Source organism: Protomyctophum parallelum (genome assembly GCF_964188405.1).
Source record: "Protomyctophum parallelum genome assembly, chromosome: 8".
NCBI lineage: Eukaryota > Metazoa > Chordata > Actinopteri > Myctophiformes > Myctophidae > Protomyctophum > Protomyctophum parallelum.
The window spans coordinates 29,137,019-29,155,094 of NC_139703.1; the positions used below are offsets into that span (position 1 = coordinate 29,137,019).

An 18,076-nucleotide genomic window follows, 5' to 3' on the forward strand; every position below is an offset into this window, starting at 1 on the left:
TTGGTGTGGTTGCTCTAACAGGGTGACCAGACTATAGTAATTGCCAGGCTGTATTTGATGTGTGACGTACCATGTGGGTCAATACATCGTCATCATACTGTACTTAGGCAAGCTACTCGAGCCCACACCGGAATTGTGCCTTTCTAGTGTGTCTTATTGCGCGTTTTTGTCTCACGAATACCACATGCTGTTGTAACTGTTCTCTCTTTCTTCCTTTTTTTCCTCACTTCCCTCACCCAGATCCAGGTGTCGTTCTATGCCCCTGGTCAGTATCCCAGCTCGGGCCAGCAGTACCGCGTTTCCCAGCCCATGTCCCACCAGGTGTCTTATCCCACCCAGCGCGCACAGCCCATGCCTCAACCTGCACAGCAGTCAGGTTTGTATATATGTATTTGTCGACTAATTTATGTTTAGCAGTACCAAATTAAATCTAGCTGGCACCTTTCATGGGGGGGGGGGGGTGATAGAGATAGAAATAGATAAAAATACTTAAATACCCAAAGTCAATAATGAGGAGTCCACAAGAAATAAAAGATTTCCAGTCAGCGAGCTGTCACAAAATGGACACAGTCACAAAATGGACACGGTTAATATAGTATATTCTTATCATGATTTACCGTTCTGGTGGGGGAGAGTCCGCCCACTAGAAAGGCTACAAAGTGGTACGTGAAAAGATGTTGTCACTTCCTGTAAATCCAGGAAGCATGACTCTGGGCAATGTTGTCGTAAATAATCGTTGTTCACAACTCGGAGTCATGAAGAGAGATACCCATTTCTTTATTTTATATATTTTTTATATGGAGGGACAGACAGTATAGGCTGACAGGAAATGGGTAGAGAGATGGGGGGGGGGGGGGGTGACATGCCGTAAGGGCCGTCGGGATCAGGAGTCGAACCCGCGGCACACTGCCAGACTGGATTACCAGCCAGGGCCAACCTGGGCCGCTGAGCCACGGCCCAGGCCAAGAAACCCATTTCTATCATGTAGGGAGACTGTGTGTCTGCTTCGATACAGCACAAAGCCAAACGTAGGAGAAACAACATGTTGTTCACAGAACAGATAAACTGGTTTAAAGGTTCTGGGGAAAACGGGAAAAACAATTCTCTCTATTGGCTGGGGGAGAAGTGATATGAAAAACAATTCTCTCTATTGGCTGGGGGAGAAGTGAAACCGGGATCAACGTGGCAGATGACATCATTCGCAAACCTGGATCAACGTGACAGATGACATCATTCACAAACAATCGATGTACCGAAATACCCATCAAACGTGGTCTTTGGTATGACCTGGCCGGGGATCGAACCCCAACCTCCCCGCAAATACTTGCTTAATTCCCAGCCATGTAAAATTAGTGCTAGAGAGGCTGAGCTTCGGCAGTTACTGTGACATGTTAAAATCTCCAAAGAAACTACTTCTTCTGATGATGGTTATTAGCTCAAATCATGAGGTCCAAAAATGTTTTTACCGAAAAATCTGAAAGGCAAAATAAGCATAAATGAAGCTTAACTGAAACAGAAAGCAAATAAAAAGACTATTGTGTCTCATTCACCCTCGACTGACTGACTGACACAAATCAACAGATAATATTAAGGAGACGTCACAACAGGAGCTAATTGACAAAATATGAAAGGGTGAGCAACCAAAAATTAAAAACAGGCAAATATCTATAAAGAGGTGTTGCTAAAAATACTACCGTTACTAAAATGAATGTTACACAGCATGACTTTAAAGTACAGTGATGTGTATTTAACATTCATATTTCCATGAACCTCATAAAAATGTATTGTCTGGAATTCCACTGTGAACTGATTTTAATCAATTCATTTTAATACATTTTACCAAGGCATAAGAAAATAATCCTCTAGGTCATTCTGTATGTTTGATAGTTATACCAGGTGAAAGGTAGATTTTAAATAACCTTGAACCAGCGTTGTTCTGACAAGTCGAGCACAGTGCACTCTTACCCAAATAGATTTGAAAAGCTGGCAGCATTATCCTTCACCCTCTTTTCATTACATTGGCAGGCAGAGAGAGTTGACTAGGTGAATGGACGCTGGCTCGCAAGCAAGGCCTGCTAAGTCTTTAACACTGATGGTCAACAAGACCTTCCAACCAGGCGGTGTTCTCAAACACAAAACTAGCTGTTGTGAAAGTTTATTTTGGCAGGATGTGAACTACTGTACACAAGACCCTTTTTTATGGGAGCATTTAAATGTGTCATCCACATCATTGCCTGGAATTGCTGCAGATTGCATGATGATGTTGGGAGTCAGGACTGCCCAGGACTGCTCAGGACTGCCCAGACTTGTCTATACTGTTCTATGAAAACAGCCATGGTGTCCTTTAACCTGCACTTTCAACCTGGTGTCCCTATTTTGGGCATGTCATCATAGACAGACATGCCAAGATTCTCAAATTGCTCAGAAACTGTGAAAATGGCTAATTTACAACACATCCGATTGTAGATTGGCTATTTATTTTTTTTACTTCTGTAGCTAGTTGTCTACAATTAAGCTACTGCAGTAGTAAAGAGATGTTTATGTTCGATCTGTGAATATTTCGTAGACGTGTGCTTATTTGTCCTTTTTCTGCTCAAAATGAGACAATCTGGGATGTTTAGGACCTTATAAAACCTGAAAACGAGCTACGCTAATGATGATGCTACCGCCGGGCAATGTTGCTCCTCTTCGCAACAACAACAGCAGCAGCAGCAGCTATGGGGGGGGGGAATTAAAAAACTTCAGTGCACTGTGCCTACACATGTTGCGACCGAAGGTCGCAACATGTGTAGGCATAGTGCAAGGAATAAATGCATTCGCCATGTATCCGAAGGAAGTCTGATCCAATCACTTTTAGATTTCTCCAGTTTAATCCTGAGTTTAAGTTTTGTTGTGTTCAAGATCTGATTTTAGGCATGTTTAAGCCTCCAGGAAAATCCGTGTTGAGGTTCTTAATCCACTGTTTTTCATTCAAACGTCTTTGTCCTACTGTCCAGTTTGGATTGTGTTGAAGTCCAGCTCATTTTAGAGCTTCAATGCCGTGAGCCATGAAATGTTGCACAAATCTTGTGGTTGTCTTTTTTGCATTGTTAATATTGTATCTATGTTGTCCCAGCCTTGTACCTATTGTTTTACCCGTTTCTCTGACATATTGTAAACCACATTTTTCACATGTGATTAAATAAATGCAGTTGCTGGTTCTGGCTGTTATTTGTTGTTTAATCTCCAACACGCGTTTTGTAGTTCTATTTTTGACTAATTGTTTGGGTTTGAAGTATTCTGGTCCCTGGCGTGCTGGTGTGTTGATTTCTTTTAGCTTGCTGTGTACTAGATAATCTTTAAGGTTTTTGTTTTTTCTGTAGGCCGATATAATTTTATACTCTTTTAGAAGAGGGGGGGGGGGGGGGGGGGGGCTATACGTCCTGCTTAGTCAGGGGGCCCTTCTTTGATTTTTCACACATTTTCTGGCACTGGTGCCATGATTTCCCCTAGAGGGCTGGCTGGGATGGATTGTGTTAAGATGTGCAAAATAGAGCTCTGAGGGGGAATGTTAACGTTCATACTGTACATACTGCCCCTCCGTTTAAAGTCTGGAAAACGTCCGTAATTCAGTGCATGTCTGAAAGTGACTTAACTCTCTGTGTGATTCCCTCCAGGTCTGCAGACGATCATGCCCAGCCAGCAGCCCAGCTACCAGGGCATGATGGGGGTGCAGCAAGTTCAACCACAGAACCCTGGTCTGCTCAACTCCCAGAGAGCAGGCCTGGGAGGCCAGATGCAAAACATGATGGTCCAATACCCACAGATGCCCTCATATCAGGTACGGCACTGGTTTCTTAAGTGTGGTCTGGGGACCCCCAGCGGTCCTTGAGACGGTTTTTAATCAAAAATAAGTGATCTACAAGCTCACAACCAGTGTTCTCATCAGGCCTGAAATTTAAGGCCCGGCCCTACCCTAACTGGGTCGGCCCGAGGCTCGGCCCGGCCCTAACAATTACCATAATGTTGGGCCCGAAAACCCGAGTGGGAAAAAAAAGGAAAAAGAAAAATGCCACTATATGGCGGCGCCTGGTGTCGTGGTTATTGTTATTGAGACGAGTGTGTCAGAGAACTGACTGAACTGAAATAAAGGATTTATGCAACTCACGTTAATTGGCTGATAATGTTCCAAACATTCTAATGATTTCCAATACTGTCCCCGTTAACAAAGTTCAACATTTTCAGCGTTCACAGTTGTGCAACAGTCCTGAACACTATAACACTACAACTATACAATATAATGACAACTGTCAACTTGGCTATAATCTACTAGATTACTGTATCGTTTACATTAATCATTGCCTCTCAAACCCACATACCATGCGTAATGTGCGTTGCCTAACCAAAAGAATAGACATACAAACAATCAACATGCTGCTCAATGGCATGTCGACAGCTTGCAGATCTGTTCTTTTGGGCACACAACGAGGCATGCGCGCGCCGCGCTACGATGGGGAAACTGACTAGCTGTACAGCACTACGATTTGGAATTAACCTTTAAGCATATGGTAATTTAACTTAAGTTATATACTTGGTGCTGAGTACTAAGCAGCTCATTTGGCTCGCAAACCAGAGGCCAGACAGCGGTAGCAAGTTCAACAACTACCGTTCCTTCTTGTCACTTCTCTGGTGCGCTGCTACCCCTCCTCCACCAGTCTGGTCACATAGTGGCCTAAACTGTAAAAGTTAATCACCAACATTCATACAGCTCAGCTCTCTTCATATACATTACACAAACAACAGAATTGTTATTTTTATTATAATAAAATTATTAAAAAAAAAAAAAAAAAAAAAAAAATAGAAATCACGGAAAATCACAGAGCCCGAGGCTAATTATCGTGCATTTTGGGCCATACCCTACCCGAAAATGTCGGGCCGGTTCGGGTTCGGGCAGAGATTGAGAACTCTACTCACAACCCGTTGTGGAGACCTGTGTCCCGAGCCGCACTTTTTCTAGTTTGATCTGTGACGACTGTTTACTGTAACACATTGATAAATAGACACCAGAAGTGTCTTTTCTCTGTCCGTTTGATGGTGGTAAAGCAGCTGTTTACGTGGGGTGTTGTGTCCAGGTGCCAGTGGGTAACGAGTCCCAGCAGGTGGTGCAGCAGCAGTACCAGCAGCAGGTGATGGTACCAGTCAGCCAGTCTGTCCAGGGGCCCATGCCTGTATACTACAGTGTCATCACCCCCACACAGCAGAACAGCACAAGGTATTGATTTATGTATACGTTTGTTTGTTTGGGAGGGACAGCACATATTGATGAACACCACATACACTGCAATGTAAATAGGCCAGATTTACCACGGTATCACATCCATACCGTCGCTGTCCAGTGGAAACCTTGTGCATAGGTCCAAAACCGTTATAGTTATATTGGGTGACTGTGGCTCAGGAGGTAGAGCAGGTCGTCCAATGATCCATGGGTCGGTGGTTCGAATCCCGGCTCCTCCTGTCTACAAGTGTCCTTGGGCAAGACATTGAACCCCAAATTGCTCCCGATGTGCTGGTTGGTACCTTGCATGGCTCCCGCCGTAATCGGTGTATGAATGTGTGTGTGAATGGTTGAACGTAATGTAAAGCACCTTGGATAAAGGCGCTATATAAATGCACCATTTATTTACCATTTTGGATAAAAGAACGCTCATTTACGTACACTAGGTTGTATGACCGCGTCGCTCAACAAACATGACTTATTTTCAGTTGATCAATCAAATATTGATATTCGTGGGTCTGACCTGACCTGAGGCTTCCCGCCTTTCCTGTTTTTTCCCTCACTGTCACTACAATTACGATGTATTACTTTCGCAAGCAGAGCACGCACGTATTGTGGTCGTGCTGGCTTTTGTATGCGTATGCTTGGAGGTATATACAGTATACCAGATGTTGATGGTGACGTAATTAGGAGTATATGTTTCAGTGTCGGGTGAATTAAAGGTAATGTCTGTATGTATACATACATATGTAATCTGAAACCTATCTTTATTACGTCACCATCAAAAGCCAGTTATAACCCGGCATTGATACATATCTTAATTACGTCACCATCAACATCTAGTATATATACCTCCGAGCATACACATAAAATAGCCAGCCGACGACAGTATAGTACTTTCAACTTACAATTTACAATTTAGGCATTTAGCAGACGCTCTTAATCCAGAGCGATTTACATTTAAGCAAGAACAAAAGCATGGGAATACATCACATAAAAGCATTTATCATGAGACATGCGTAAGCTAAGAAGGTAACAGTGGAATATCTATATGATGAAACTATACATACACTATACATAATAAACTATACATATTCACTACTATGCTATACATATGTACTATGGCGTGCTATGACTATATACAATACAATTATAGTGCTGTCTACATAACATGCTATAAGTCTGTGTCAAATGCTATCTAAGCCAACAGAAATGCTATCTAAGGGGTTAGGGTAAGTGCTATGGGCCATGATGGAGTCTGAAAAGGTGGGTTTTCAGGCTACGGCGGAAGATTGGGAGTGATGCTGCAGTTCTGACTGCAATGGGAAGTGCATTCCACAGTTTTGGAGCCAGAAGGGAGAAGAGTTTGGGACGTGTGGAGCGTTGTCCCGGCGTTTTTAGTGAGGGTACTTCCAGTTTCCCTGCGTTGGCTGATCTGAGTGCGCGGGAGGGTTTGTAGGGTTCAATCATACTTGTAAGATATGGGGGAGCCATACCTTTGGTTGCTTTGAATGCCAGCATCAGAGTTTTGTATTCTGTGCGGGCAGCGACCGGGAGCCAGTGGAGGGAGCGGAGCAGGGGGGAGACATGTGAGAATTTTGGCTGGTTGAAGACCAAGCGAGCTGCTGCATTTTGGATCAGCTGGAGAGGCTTAAGTGCACATGCTGGTAGGCCAGTAAGGAGGGAGTTACAGTAGTCGAGTTTTGACAAGACTGTTGTCTGGATTAGGAGCTGGGCTGATTCCTGGGTGAGGAACGGTCTAATTCGTCGTATGTTATAGAGTGTGAACCTACATGATCGAGTGACAGCTGTGATGTGAGCTTTGAACGAGAGCTGACTGTCCAGGACAACACCAAGATTCCTGGCTGTTGGGACAGACGTTACCAGGGCGTTGTCTACGGAAATAGTTAGCTCCCGCATAGGGCAGGTCTTAGCTGGGAAAAAGAGAAGCTTACAACTTACAACTTACATACATGTGTACATACATTACCTGTTACCCAACCGATATTGAAACATATCGTAATTACGTCACCACTGACAGCCAGTTATAACCCGACTTTAGTATTTAATTTCAATGTTTTACTGAGAGGCTGAGATATGTAAGTTCGTAGCGGTCGAATGGCCTACTAGTGCACAACGCACAAGTAGGCACTCGTCAGAGTGCAGTTCTAGTTTATTATGCCTTTATTATAGACAGGAAAGTAGGCTGACAGGAACTGGGGTGTTACACGCAGCAAAGGCCGTCGGGATCGGGACTCGAACCTGCGGCACTTTGTCAGGCTACATTGTAGCCTATCTGCCCGGACCGATGTGCCAGCGGTCCGGTCAGTAATCGTATTTTTTGTTATGTGACATGGTTTTGCAACGATGTGTAAATTTGCCTCAAGGCTCATTTTGGAATGCGTCTGCATCTTATAATGATTATAAGAAGAATATTATGAATGATTATAATATAATTACAGTACCACTATGTTATGGAAAGCAGGGATGTCATGATCCTGCTACTATTACATTTAATATTATCTGTTGAGTCCTATTCCCACATCCCGCATCAAATTAGCTTTCTACAGTGTTCATGGATGTGGAGATGCACAGTGTATTTCATTTATGATTAATGCATTATTAATTCATGCATAATAACCCCTTCATGCCAGAAAACCCTCAAATCCCATAAAATCTATATATTATGAGATCTAAGTGTTTGTCCATGAATGTGGATATGTACAATATTTGATTTCAGAATAGGGCATTTTTTATATTTGCCCCTTCATGCTTAAAACGGCAAAATCCCATAAAATACAATAATCAATGCAAATGCATTCTAAAAAAATGCTTATTTGGAAGTGGTCATGTCCACCACATCTCCTTTCTTATGAATTAATTATTTCGGGCCTGGCATGAGCATTTTACATGACCAAAACATCCACATAACATGTGAATGACTATGTACACAGGTTTTCACACTTACTTATACAGCCACACTTTATAATTGCACAAATGTCATCTGGGGCAGGTTTATAATCTTCAGGTACATTGGTAGGGCTCAGTGACCTGATAGATCTGTGTATTTCCATTCAACCTACTCTGGGTCCCATGCTGGTGGAAGATGCCCATCAACATTTTACCACAAAGCTGCATAAAAGTGGGCCATCTTAACATTCTCAATGAATGATTGGTGTGTTGGTGGTAGTAGTGCAGCTATAGGTTTGAAGCAGATGCATGTCCCTTCCCATTCTTTTCTCCCAGGCTAGTAGTCTAGTTTCCTCCATAGTGGAATAACGGGAAAGGACCTGAAGGTCCAAGTAGCACTTGCCTGGAATGCCTATAGCACAAGATGAGGAGAGTGTGGAAATCAGACATGGGAGAAGACTTTGCAGTATCCCTGTCCTCCTGTTCCATCTCTTCCATGTCTGTCTCAATCGTGGAGCAGATGTGACAACTCAGGTCCAAGGTCTTCGGGGTCTCTGTAGAGGTAGCTTTTCATTATAGTAGAGGGCCATAACATCAGGTGGAGAAGGCAGTCATCTCATGTTCAGACTAGATGTATGACATCAGCAATTGTAATCCCATTCTGACCCTGGTCCTCTGCCTCTGGAGCCTCTGGAGCCTCCATCGTAGATGGAGGCTCCATCTACGATCACTCTGTAGAACATGCTCAGCCATCAACTGCATGCAGGGCACCCACACACATTCTGAAGGAACTTCTTTCCCATTCAACATCTTGGCAAAAACATCTGACAGTCACAGAACACCAGAAAGCCCACTTTCAGGTAACAGTGAACCTACTGTGTAGGCCAGGGGTGGGCAACTTTGAAGATGGAGAGGGCCAATATATTTCCACACTCACTCGAGAGGGCCACAGTGCATATTACTGTCGTAGCAAAAAAAAGTAGCTTGTAGATCAGCTATTTTTGCTATATTTGAATTGAAAACCTGAATAATTTTTGCTATTTTTTAATTGGAATCCTGAAAAGTTACCTTTTTATTGAATTTCAAATACATTTAGGCCTAGTTATAGTTATGTTAACTTTATGAACTGTTAACTACGTTGGACACAAAAAGACAATAACATTTTAATACTAGTCATGGAGTAATTAAACCGGGTTTGGAATTGTAACAGCTGAAATCAGTACTATATCAGTATTCTGATATTAACATGCGGGCCGCATTAAGTGAAGGTGGGGGCTGCATGTGCCCCCCGGGCCGCCAGTTGCCCACCCCTGGAAAAAGTTACACATGTATGAATTGTGGTTATTATCTGTAGCCTACAGCATTGAATTGATACTATTCATAGCTGTAATATTTAATAATGATTTAAAAATTCTACTTTTTCAGCTGAGTATGTTTATTAATTTCAGTGGAATAATATTTGTGTTCTATAGACCAGTATTACACCGGGGCTCCACCGGGCGCGTCAGCGTCGCGTCTCCGTCACCGTCACAGAATGTTCCCTTTTTAATCAATGAAGGGTGGCTCCACTGCCCGCGTTGCGTCGCGTCTCCGTCACCATTCAAATTGCCCCGGTTGAACATGACACATTGAACATGACCACATGGATACATCTTGGAGAAAGTAGATTTAATGGTTTGGATTTAAGTAACGTTGCATGAAATAGGCTATCATAACCCTATTTTTGGGGGAAATGTTCGGTGGATGTTTGGTGCAAGATGGTCAAGATAGATGGCCTGAAAAGGTTAATATGCCACCACCTGAAAAGAAATATGCTACAGTTTCATTAATACAGATTGTAGAATGCAGATCTTTTCACTTGATTATTGTGCATAAAATCTCAAAAAGTTGGATTCTGTGGTTTTCGGGCATGAAGAGTTATTATGCATTAATTCATAATGCATTAATCATACATGAAATACATTGTGCATCTCCACATTCATGAACACTGTAGAAAGCTAATTTGATGCATTTAGACCAATTATATTGCATGAAATACCATAAAACTCTAATTTGTGTGGGTTTTTTGTGTTTCAGGCATTGAGGGGTTAATAACTAAAAATGCCCAAGGGATATCATCGGGCACCCTCTTGAATTTTTAAAGGACCACTTCACCACTCTTCATATAATAGGTCCTCACTAATAATCATGATAAAATGGCACGATTTATTTCTACTCAGTCTGTGTCTCATAGCAGGGCTGTGGGCAGTTTAGAAACCGTCTTCCAGTGACATCATCATTAGGCAGATTATTTTTTGAACAAGATTTTTTTACAAAAATGTTTAGATTTTCATTATCGTGAGCACGATGGCTTCCATTTTGGTATTGCAACTTTTCAGGACTAGAAAACCTGCAGTTTTTATTAGCTTGTATTCCCCTTCGATGATGTCACTGGAAGACAATTTCTGAACTGCCCACAGCCCTCCTATGAGACACAGACAGAAAAAGATTGCGCCATTTTTTCATGATTATTAGTGAGGACCTATTATATGAAGATAGGTTGAGTGGTCCTTTAAGAGGTGACCCCAAGCTACAAGAATCAGTTGAGAAAAAAACGTTATCTGACGAAACTACGTTCAGCCAAAAATCAGCCTTCCGCTCCCGGACTATGGTTCATTGGTTCTGTATGCTGAATTGCTGACACATTTTCTTGTGTTTTGGTCAGAGATTATCACTATGGTTGAGAAAGACAGGACAAATAGTTTTTGGTCAGAATAATAATATCCACCGCTGCTAAATATTGTAAAGCTAGACACATTTCTCTGTGTGTTTGTCTGCCAGTCCATCGGTGGGTTACCTGCAGCCACCCAGCACTGAGCAGTACCAGATCACCCAGTCCCCAGCCCCCTGCAACCCGCAGCAGATGCAGCAGCAATATTCAGGTATGTGGTCGTGGCCAGAAGGTAGCTTAGCAGATAAGCTTTGCACGTTAGTAAAGGATTAAGTTTAAAGAACTTCTGGAACACAAACTTGTCACTGCGCGTTTACATTACCTTTGTACAGCCAAATAAAGCATTCAACATTTCAACCTCACCTTGGTTTGGCTCTGTGCACTCATGTGTGGACACAACGGATTTAGATTTCTGTGTATACTGTATTGTATGTGTGTCTCTCTCCCAGGAGTGCCGCCCCCTGGTCCTGGGGTCATGGTCATGCAGCTCAGTGTCCCCAATGGGCCACAACCTTCCCAGAATCCTCCTCTGGTCCAGTGGAACCACCCCTGCAAGTACTACAGCATAGAGCAGAGACCCAGCAAGCCAGGAGAGCTCTACAAAACTGACAACACGCCACAGGTACACGGCAGCAGCACACACGTAAAGTCACAAGAGATACCTATTCAATTCAATTCAATTAAATCTTTATTGCAGACTCAGGGGAATCCATATCACAGTACAGAACAACAATACAAATAGATACAAAATAATAATATAGATCCAATCCAATCCACTTTATTTATATAGCACGTTTTAAAACTCAGAGTTTACAAAGTGCTGTACAGGAGAATAAAATAAAATAAAAACAAGTGCACTAAAGCTACCACACAAAAAAACAACAGTGAGAAAACAAAGTACAAACAGTGACAACAACTGAGACACATTACAGAAAACAACAGAAAAACAACAGCATCACAGTGAGACGAAACATATACAAGGACCAAAAGAACTCAAGCGGGGTTAAAAGCCAAGGTAAAGAGGTGGGTCTTCAGGCGGGATTTAAAGGTCTCGATGGAGGGGGCCAATTTGACGTGGGAGGGGAGTGCGTTCCATAGTTTAGGGGCTACAACAGAAAAGGCTCGGTCGCCTCTGGACTTTAAGCGGTCTTTTTTGTGTCCCTGAGGTTTAGCTGGCCCTCAGACCGCAGTGATCTAGCAGGAGTATAAACCTCAATAAGGTCAGACAGATAAAGAGGAGCCAGACCATTTATAGATTTAAAGACAAATAAAATAATTTTAAAATCCACTCTGAAGCGGACAGGGAGCCATTGAAGGGAGGCCAAGACAGGTGTGATATGCTCACGTCTGCGAGTACCTGTGAGTAGACGAGCGGCTGAGTTTTGGACTAGCTGGAGTCGAGCAAGGGAGGCTTGGTTTAAACCAGCGTACAAGGCATTACAGTAGTCCAACCGCGTAGATATGAAGGCATGTATAACTCGCTCAAAATCACTAAAAGATAGCACCGACTTGATTTTGGCCAGCAGCCTCAGATGATAGAAACTAGAGCTAACTACCGCATTGACCTGTTTGTCAAGTTTAAGGGCATTGTCTAGTTTGACGCCAAGGTTTGAGACCACAGGTTTCACATATGGCTGCAGGGAACCTAGGTCATTGGGAACGATACCAGGACCGCTAGGTCCAAACACTATAACCTCCGTTTTACTTTCGTTGACACTTAGAAAATTAAGAGCCATCCATGCCTTGATGTCACTTAGACAGTCAAGCAGAGGTTTCAGGGAGCCGTTATTGTCCTTTTTAAGTGGCATGTATATTTGCGAATCATCCGCATAAAGGTGATACGAAATGCCATGTTTCTTAAAGATAAGGCCAATAGGAAGTAGATATAAAGAAAATAGAATAGGCCCAAGGATCGAGCCCTGGGGGACTCCAGAGGACAGGGGGGTGGAGGACGATACGAAGTCGCCAAATTTAACAGAGAAGCATCTCTCCGATAAATAGGAAGAGAACCAGGCTAAAGCGGTATCTCTGACACCAACACAAAGCTCCAAACGAGATATGAGAGTATTGTGATTGAGAGTGTCGAAAGCAGAGCTTAGATCTAGGAGTAGTAGGATCACAGAGTCCCCAGAGTCGGTGGTCAATAGGATGTCATTGAAAACCTTCAACAACGCTGACTCTGTGCTGTGAAACGCTTTGAACCCAGATTGAAAAACATCAAAAATGCTATTAAGCTGCAAAAAAGACTGGAGTTGAGACAGCACCGTTTTCTCAAGGATCTTAGAAATGAACGGAAGCTTTGAGATGGGTCTGTAGTTAGATAAAATAGAGGTATCCAGACTAGAAAGAAATATACAATAAAAAGAGTTCCACCATGTTCAGTTTCGAACATACAGACAAGTTCGCCAATGGTTCCACAGTCTGGAGGAGAACCTGACAGAACTATGTATCGGGTTAGTAATGATGTCATTTACTGACTAAGATACTCATAAATCATAAGATTTACATAAGATTGCGTAGCACAGCAGAGCAGGTGGGGACCCCAACACTGACGAACATTTGGCTTGCACTGGAGCTTCTTGGAGCTCTCAGTAGCAGCCTCATACAGTCATTGTAGACCACTGTCAATCGTCTAATACTGGCTTGTTTGTAGCGCACTACCTATTGATAGCAGCAATCCAGTTATAGACCCGGCATTCTTTGTGTTGCAATGCCACACAATCTGCTATTCACTGCAAATGTTTGTGCCTATTATTACATGACCAGCATAGGGACACAAGGGAGTGGTTAAGGATTTAGTCCTGTTCTCTGTGAAATAATCCTGATAAAAAACATGCTTAGTGTGCCCTCACCTACTGCTAGAGAAGGTTGGCAGGAAGGTTTGTCATGAGGGTGCAGCGTTGTTTTTTTTGTCTCTGATTAATGCACTGTTAAACTTATAACTATGCTGAGTATCTCAAATGCTGTGCTGTGAGAAGGATGGGCACATGCCCTTTGCACTTTAGCCCATTTTGGGTGGGAACCCCTTTTGGTGTTTTAAACATTATGTTATAATTTAGCTATTGAAAAATAGCAGATCTACAAGCTCATAGCACGCCACCGAGTGGCGCGCTACGAGCTTGTAGGTCTGCTATTTTGTGTGAAAATATTTATTTCAGATAACTTCACGGTGCTGTTTTTTTCTTTTCTTTGCTGATGTAAAATTTGTACTTGATTCTGTGAAGATGTTAACAAATACATAACAAACTAAACTAAACTAAAAGTGACTTTCTTCTATGCATTCTATCCTCTCCTGTCCTGGGTTCATACAGGCCAGTACTCAGCTGAGCAGTCCTCTGGCCTCCCCCAACCAGTCGCCCACTCCGTCTCCCTCTGGGAACGTCGGCAGTGTCTGTCCAGGCCTCGGACCCCTGCCTCTCCTCTCCCAGTTCCCCCGTCCCGCGGGACCAGCGCAAGGTACACAGACGCACACCTACAGCATGCACGGGGCCACAGGCAGCCCCCCCACCGTCACTTGACCCATTCTGACCTGAGATCAGATTCTAAAAGTGTCTTCTACATCCTGACAGTTTTCTTTCTTTGATTTTTCAAAAATAGCAGACCTACAAGCTCATAGCGCACCACTCGGTGGCGCGCTATGAGCTTGTAGATCTGCTATTTTCACAACTATATATATGCTTTATGTTGGTTTCCCTCCGTTTTCATGTCGATGGTCAAATTTGGTGGCCCTATAGGCATGCTTGAAAAACGGACACATACTAGACTACAGACATGAATAAAATAGAAATCACACCCGTGTGAACTGAGTGGTGCAACCCCCCGCCCTCTCTCTATCATTAGCAGGCAACAGTGCAGCTCTCTCTCTGTTTCTGGCACAACAGCGCCCCTACTGGTACTATTAGTCATACTGGTGCTCATTAACGTCACATAGGCATACACATAGGTGAACCAATACATAGGTGAACACGGACATTGCTGTTCCTTGGAGCGGTTGCACCACTCAAAAAATACTACATACGTACTCTATGTACACCAGCGGTATCGACTATGGTCAGGAGTTTTTTAACCCTTGCTCTTTCACGCTCTTCCACCGCGACGCTCTTTACTATCTGTGTTGACTCTTTGTTTTTCTTGTTAACCCTTGTTGGTGTTGGCCATAAACCAAAGGGTTTTGACCATCTCACCCACATAACTGGGTGACCGTGCGACTCGCGCGACCGTGGCGTAACCTCTCACCTAGAACGCTCACACTGACTGCGAGTCCATGTTGTTACTACAACCACGACCGCATGTTGTTTGAATGTCCAATGTGTTGTTCAGGTGACGGGCGCTACTCTCTATTGGGCCAGCCTCTGCAGTACAGCCTGTGTCCTCCTCCCCTCATGCACAGCCAGTCCTCCTACAGCTCACATCAGGTCAGTACTGGTTTCTTTTTTTATTGTCTCCACCAGGCCGAAGGCATGGGGGGAGAGTATGTTTTGCACTCCGTCCGTCCGTCCGTGTGTGTGTGTGTGTGTGTGTCCGTCCGTCCGTGTGTCCGTGAGCAGCTAATCTCGGCCACCGTTAACCTGGTCGATGCCAAATTTTGCACACACACTCCCTGGATGCCAACGATGAACCTCTGCCCCAAATTTCCAGAACGGCCTGTTATAGCGCCACCAGGAGGCCGCTTTGTGCAAAACAAGATTTTGCACAGTACACCTACAGATTTTGTCCAAACATCGCGCAAATTGGTACACAGTCTGAGTCTAGAGCCATTCAACGAAACGGGTCTTTCAGATTTCTCAGACTCCATCCTGATTGGTTAAGATTGGCTTCCAAAGTTCACAGGAGTGCTCAGTTTCAAACAAAATGCTGCAAATCATGAACACATCGCGTGAAATTGTGCACGCACATTCCCACTAGGCCGAGGAAGAAATGCCACATGAACAATTTCAACTCAGCCTCAAGGTGGCGCTATAACTGGCCGAAAAGTGTTTTTACCTCTAATTTACTTTTGTTGCCCTTTTATCCAACCACCAGATGAAGGCAAGCTGCAATGTCCTACATTCCTATCCTGGTGGAGACCTGTGCCCAGAAGGGCACTTTTTCTAGTTATTATTATTATTATTATTTTTTTCTCTCTTTTTTTTACTTAACCCATTCTGACCTGAGATCAGATTCATACGAGGTTTCCACTGGACACACACTGGTCTGATTAACCCATTCTGACCTGAGATCAGATTCTAAAAATGTCAGTCGTTCTTTGATTTTTCAAAAATAGCAGACCTACAAGCTCGTAGCGCGCCACTCGGTGGCGCGCTATGAGCTTGTAGATCTGCTATTTTTCAATAGCTAAAGCATAACACGATGCTAACACCAAAATGGGTTCCCGTTCAGAATGGGTTATAACTTACTGTAAAACGTTTGTATAATGTTGGTTTTGCTATTTGTTTTATGTGAATTGCACATGATAGTGACTTAACTGTGATCGACAGCATTGCTCCCAGTATTCTTACATTCATATTGTGGGAAATCCCTTATTTAATGTATGGGGGGGCTAACATGAATAATTCCACAACCAACTTCTCTTGTGCCCTCTAATGTATGTACACTGACTGTACTGTATCTGTATGTACACTGATACATCCAGTCTCCACTCAGACGTGTCTATCGAGTGTGTATACTCCCACCTGCTGCCTCATGGTATTATTACACTCTCTATCAACGGCTAGATGTTGTCTTGCTGTGTGGTTGTGTTGTGTTCCAGGGCCAAGGAGTGATGAAACATGGGGCGCGAGGGAAGAAACAGCCACTCAAATCTATGTCGACAGACCTGGGTATAACTGATGTTGGTAAGAAACATGCAGTTATGACCTAATACCACTTAAACATTTTGACCTGAGATCAGATTCTAAAAATGTCTTCTACATCCTGACAGTTTTCTGAAAAGGCTATGTTTCTATGTCAGTGGTTCTTCGATTTTTCAAAAATAGCAGACCTACAAGCTAGTAGCGCGCCACCTAGTGGCGCGCTACTAGCTTGTAGATCTGCTATTTTTCAATAGCTAAAGCATAACATAATGCTACCAAAAGGGGTTCCAGCCCAAAATGGGTTAAACATTTTGGGGTTTGGGAACGCATGGGTTAGGGAGTGAGTTAGCGGATTGAGACTTATGCAAAGGTTCAAAATATAATTTAGATAAAATGTTATTTAGACTTATACTAGATTTACCTGTGATCCCAGTCTACTGAAGCACCACTACACTGTGCCATTTGGAGTATATGGGTGCCATTTAGGACTTCAAATAATATTACTAATCATATTACAGTTTTATGAGCTGGGGGGCGTGTTGTATGTCATATTGCAATTTTGGGCATGTTAAGAAGCGCTTTCGACACCCCGTGGATTGCGCAAAACGGCCTTGAATTAGTCATGGGTGTGTTTAAGGCGTGTTTGAGACGTACCCAATCAACATGTCCGTACTATTCTCTTTACCAGTCAGCTGATGTCACATACGGAATGCGCACTTTGGGGATCGTGGTATTACATTTCTTCTGGCACCATAGAAGACATGACATGACTTTGTCACATTTGGGTTAATTATTCCTATTGCACTGCATGCTGTCACCTTTATGCCTCAAAATAATTTGTTTCTATTGAAAAACACCAGTAAAATAACGTTTATTATATTTTATTTCATTCAAGTCATGATGAAGGAATGAGTTGAATGCTGCTGCTTAATGCTGTGCCTGTGGCCCCGATGGTTCTTCGCTCGTAGCATTTTATTGAAGAAGACTTGAATCGGGTGTGATACAGCATATGAAAGCAAACTTCCCAAGGATTATGGAGATGTTTTTATTTATTTTTAAGGTTGAGAAATGAAAGAATTATGGACGTTTCTAATCTCAACATTTTACAAAAAAAGGCTGTTGCCATGTCTCATAGAAACAAGTAAATAGGTCTATAAAAATAAGCGCATATAACAGGGGTCTGCAACCTATTTTAAATGAAGTGCCATGTTTTTATTTTCTAGATAGTGAGTCTGCCATATCCAGATTCATTTTAATGACACCACATTAAAATAAAAAAACATATTTTGATTGTCCACAAATATAAAGTTATTCCTTCTTTTTAAATATGTTCTTGCACATTGTTATAATGATCATTATATATATCCCCCTGCAGTCAGAGTTCATAGTTTTAATGAATGAATGTGATGC

The 18,076-nt window shown here is 42.9% G+C and overlaps 1 protein-coding gene across 6 annotated transcripts in view; it reads left to right on the top strand.

Moving 5' to 3' along the window:
* Positions 1-18,076, top strand: part of r3hdm2 (R3H domain containing 2) — a gene marked incomplete at its 3' end in the record, with an annotated part of 61,486 nt that overhangs the window by 41,331 nt on the left and 2,079 nt on the right. For all 6 annotated transcript variants that reach the window (XM_083771928.1, XM_083771932.1, XM_083771930.1 and 3 more), the window contains 8 exons: positions 241-376; positions 3,657-3,820; positions 5,112-5,251; positions 10,985-11,085; positions 11,324-11,496; positions 14,186-14,330; positions 15,195-15,289; positions 16,624-16,708. In XM_083771928.1, coding sequence (XP_083628054.1) covers positions 241-376; positions 3,657-3,820; positions 5,112-5,251; positions 10,985-11,085; positions 11,324-11,496; positions 14,186-14,330; positions 15,195-15,289; positions 16,624-16,708 — 1,039 coding nt within the window. The remainder of the gene's footprint in view (positions 1-240; positions 377-3,656; positions 3,821-5,111; positions 5,252-10,984; positions 11,086-11,323; positions 11,497-14,185; positions 14,331-15,194; positions 15,290-16,623; positions 16,709-18,076) is intronic.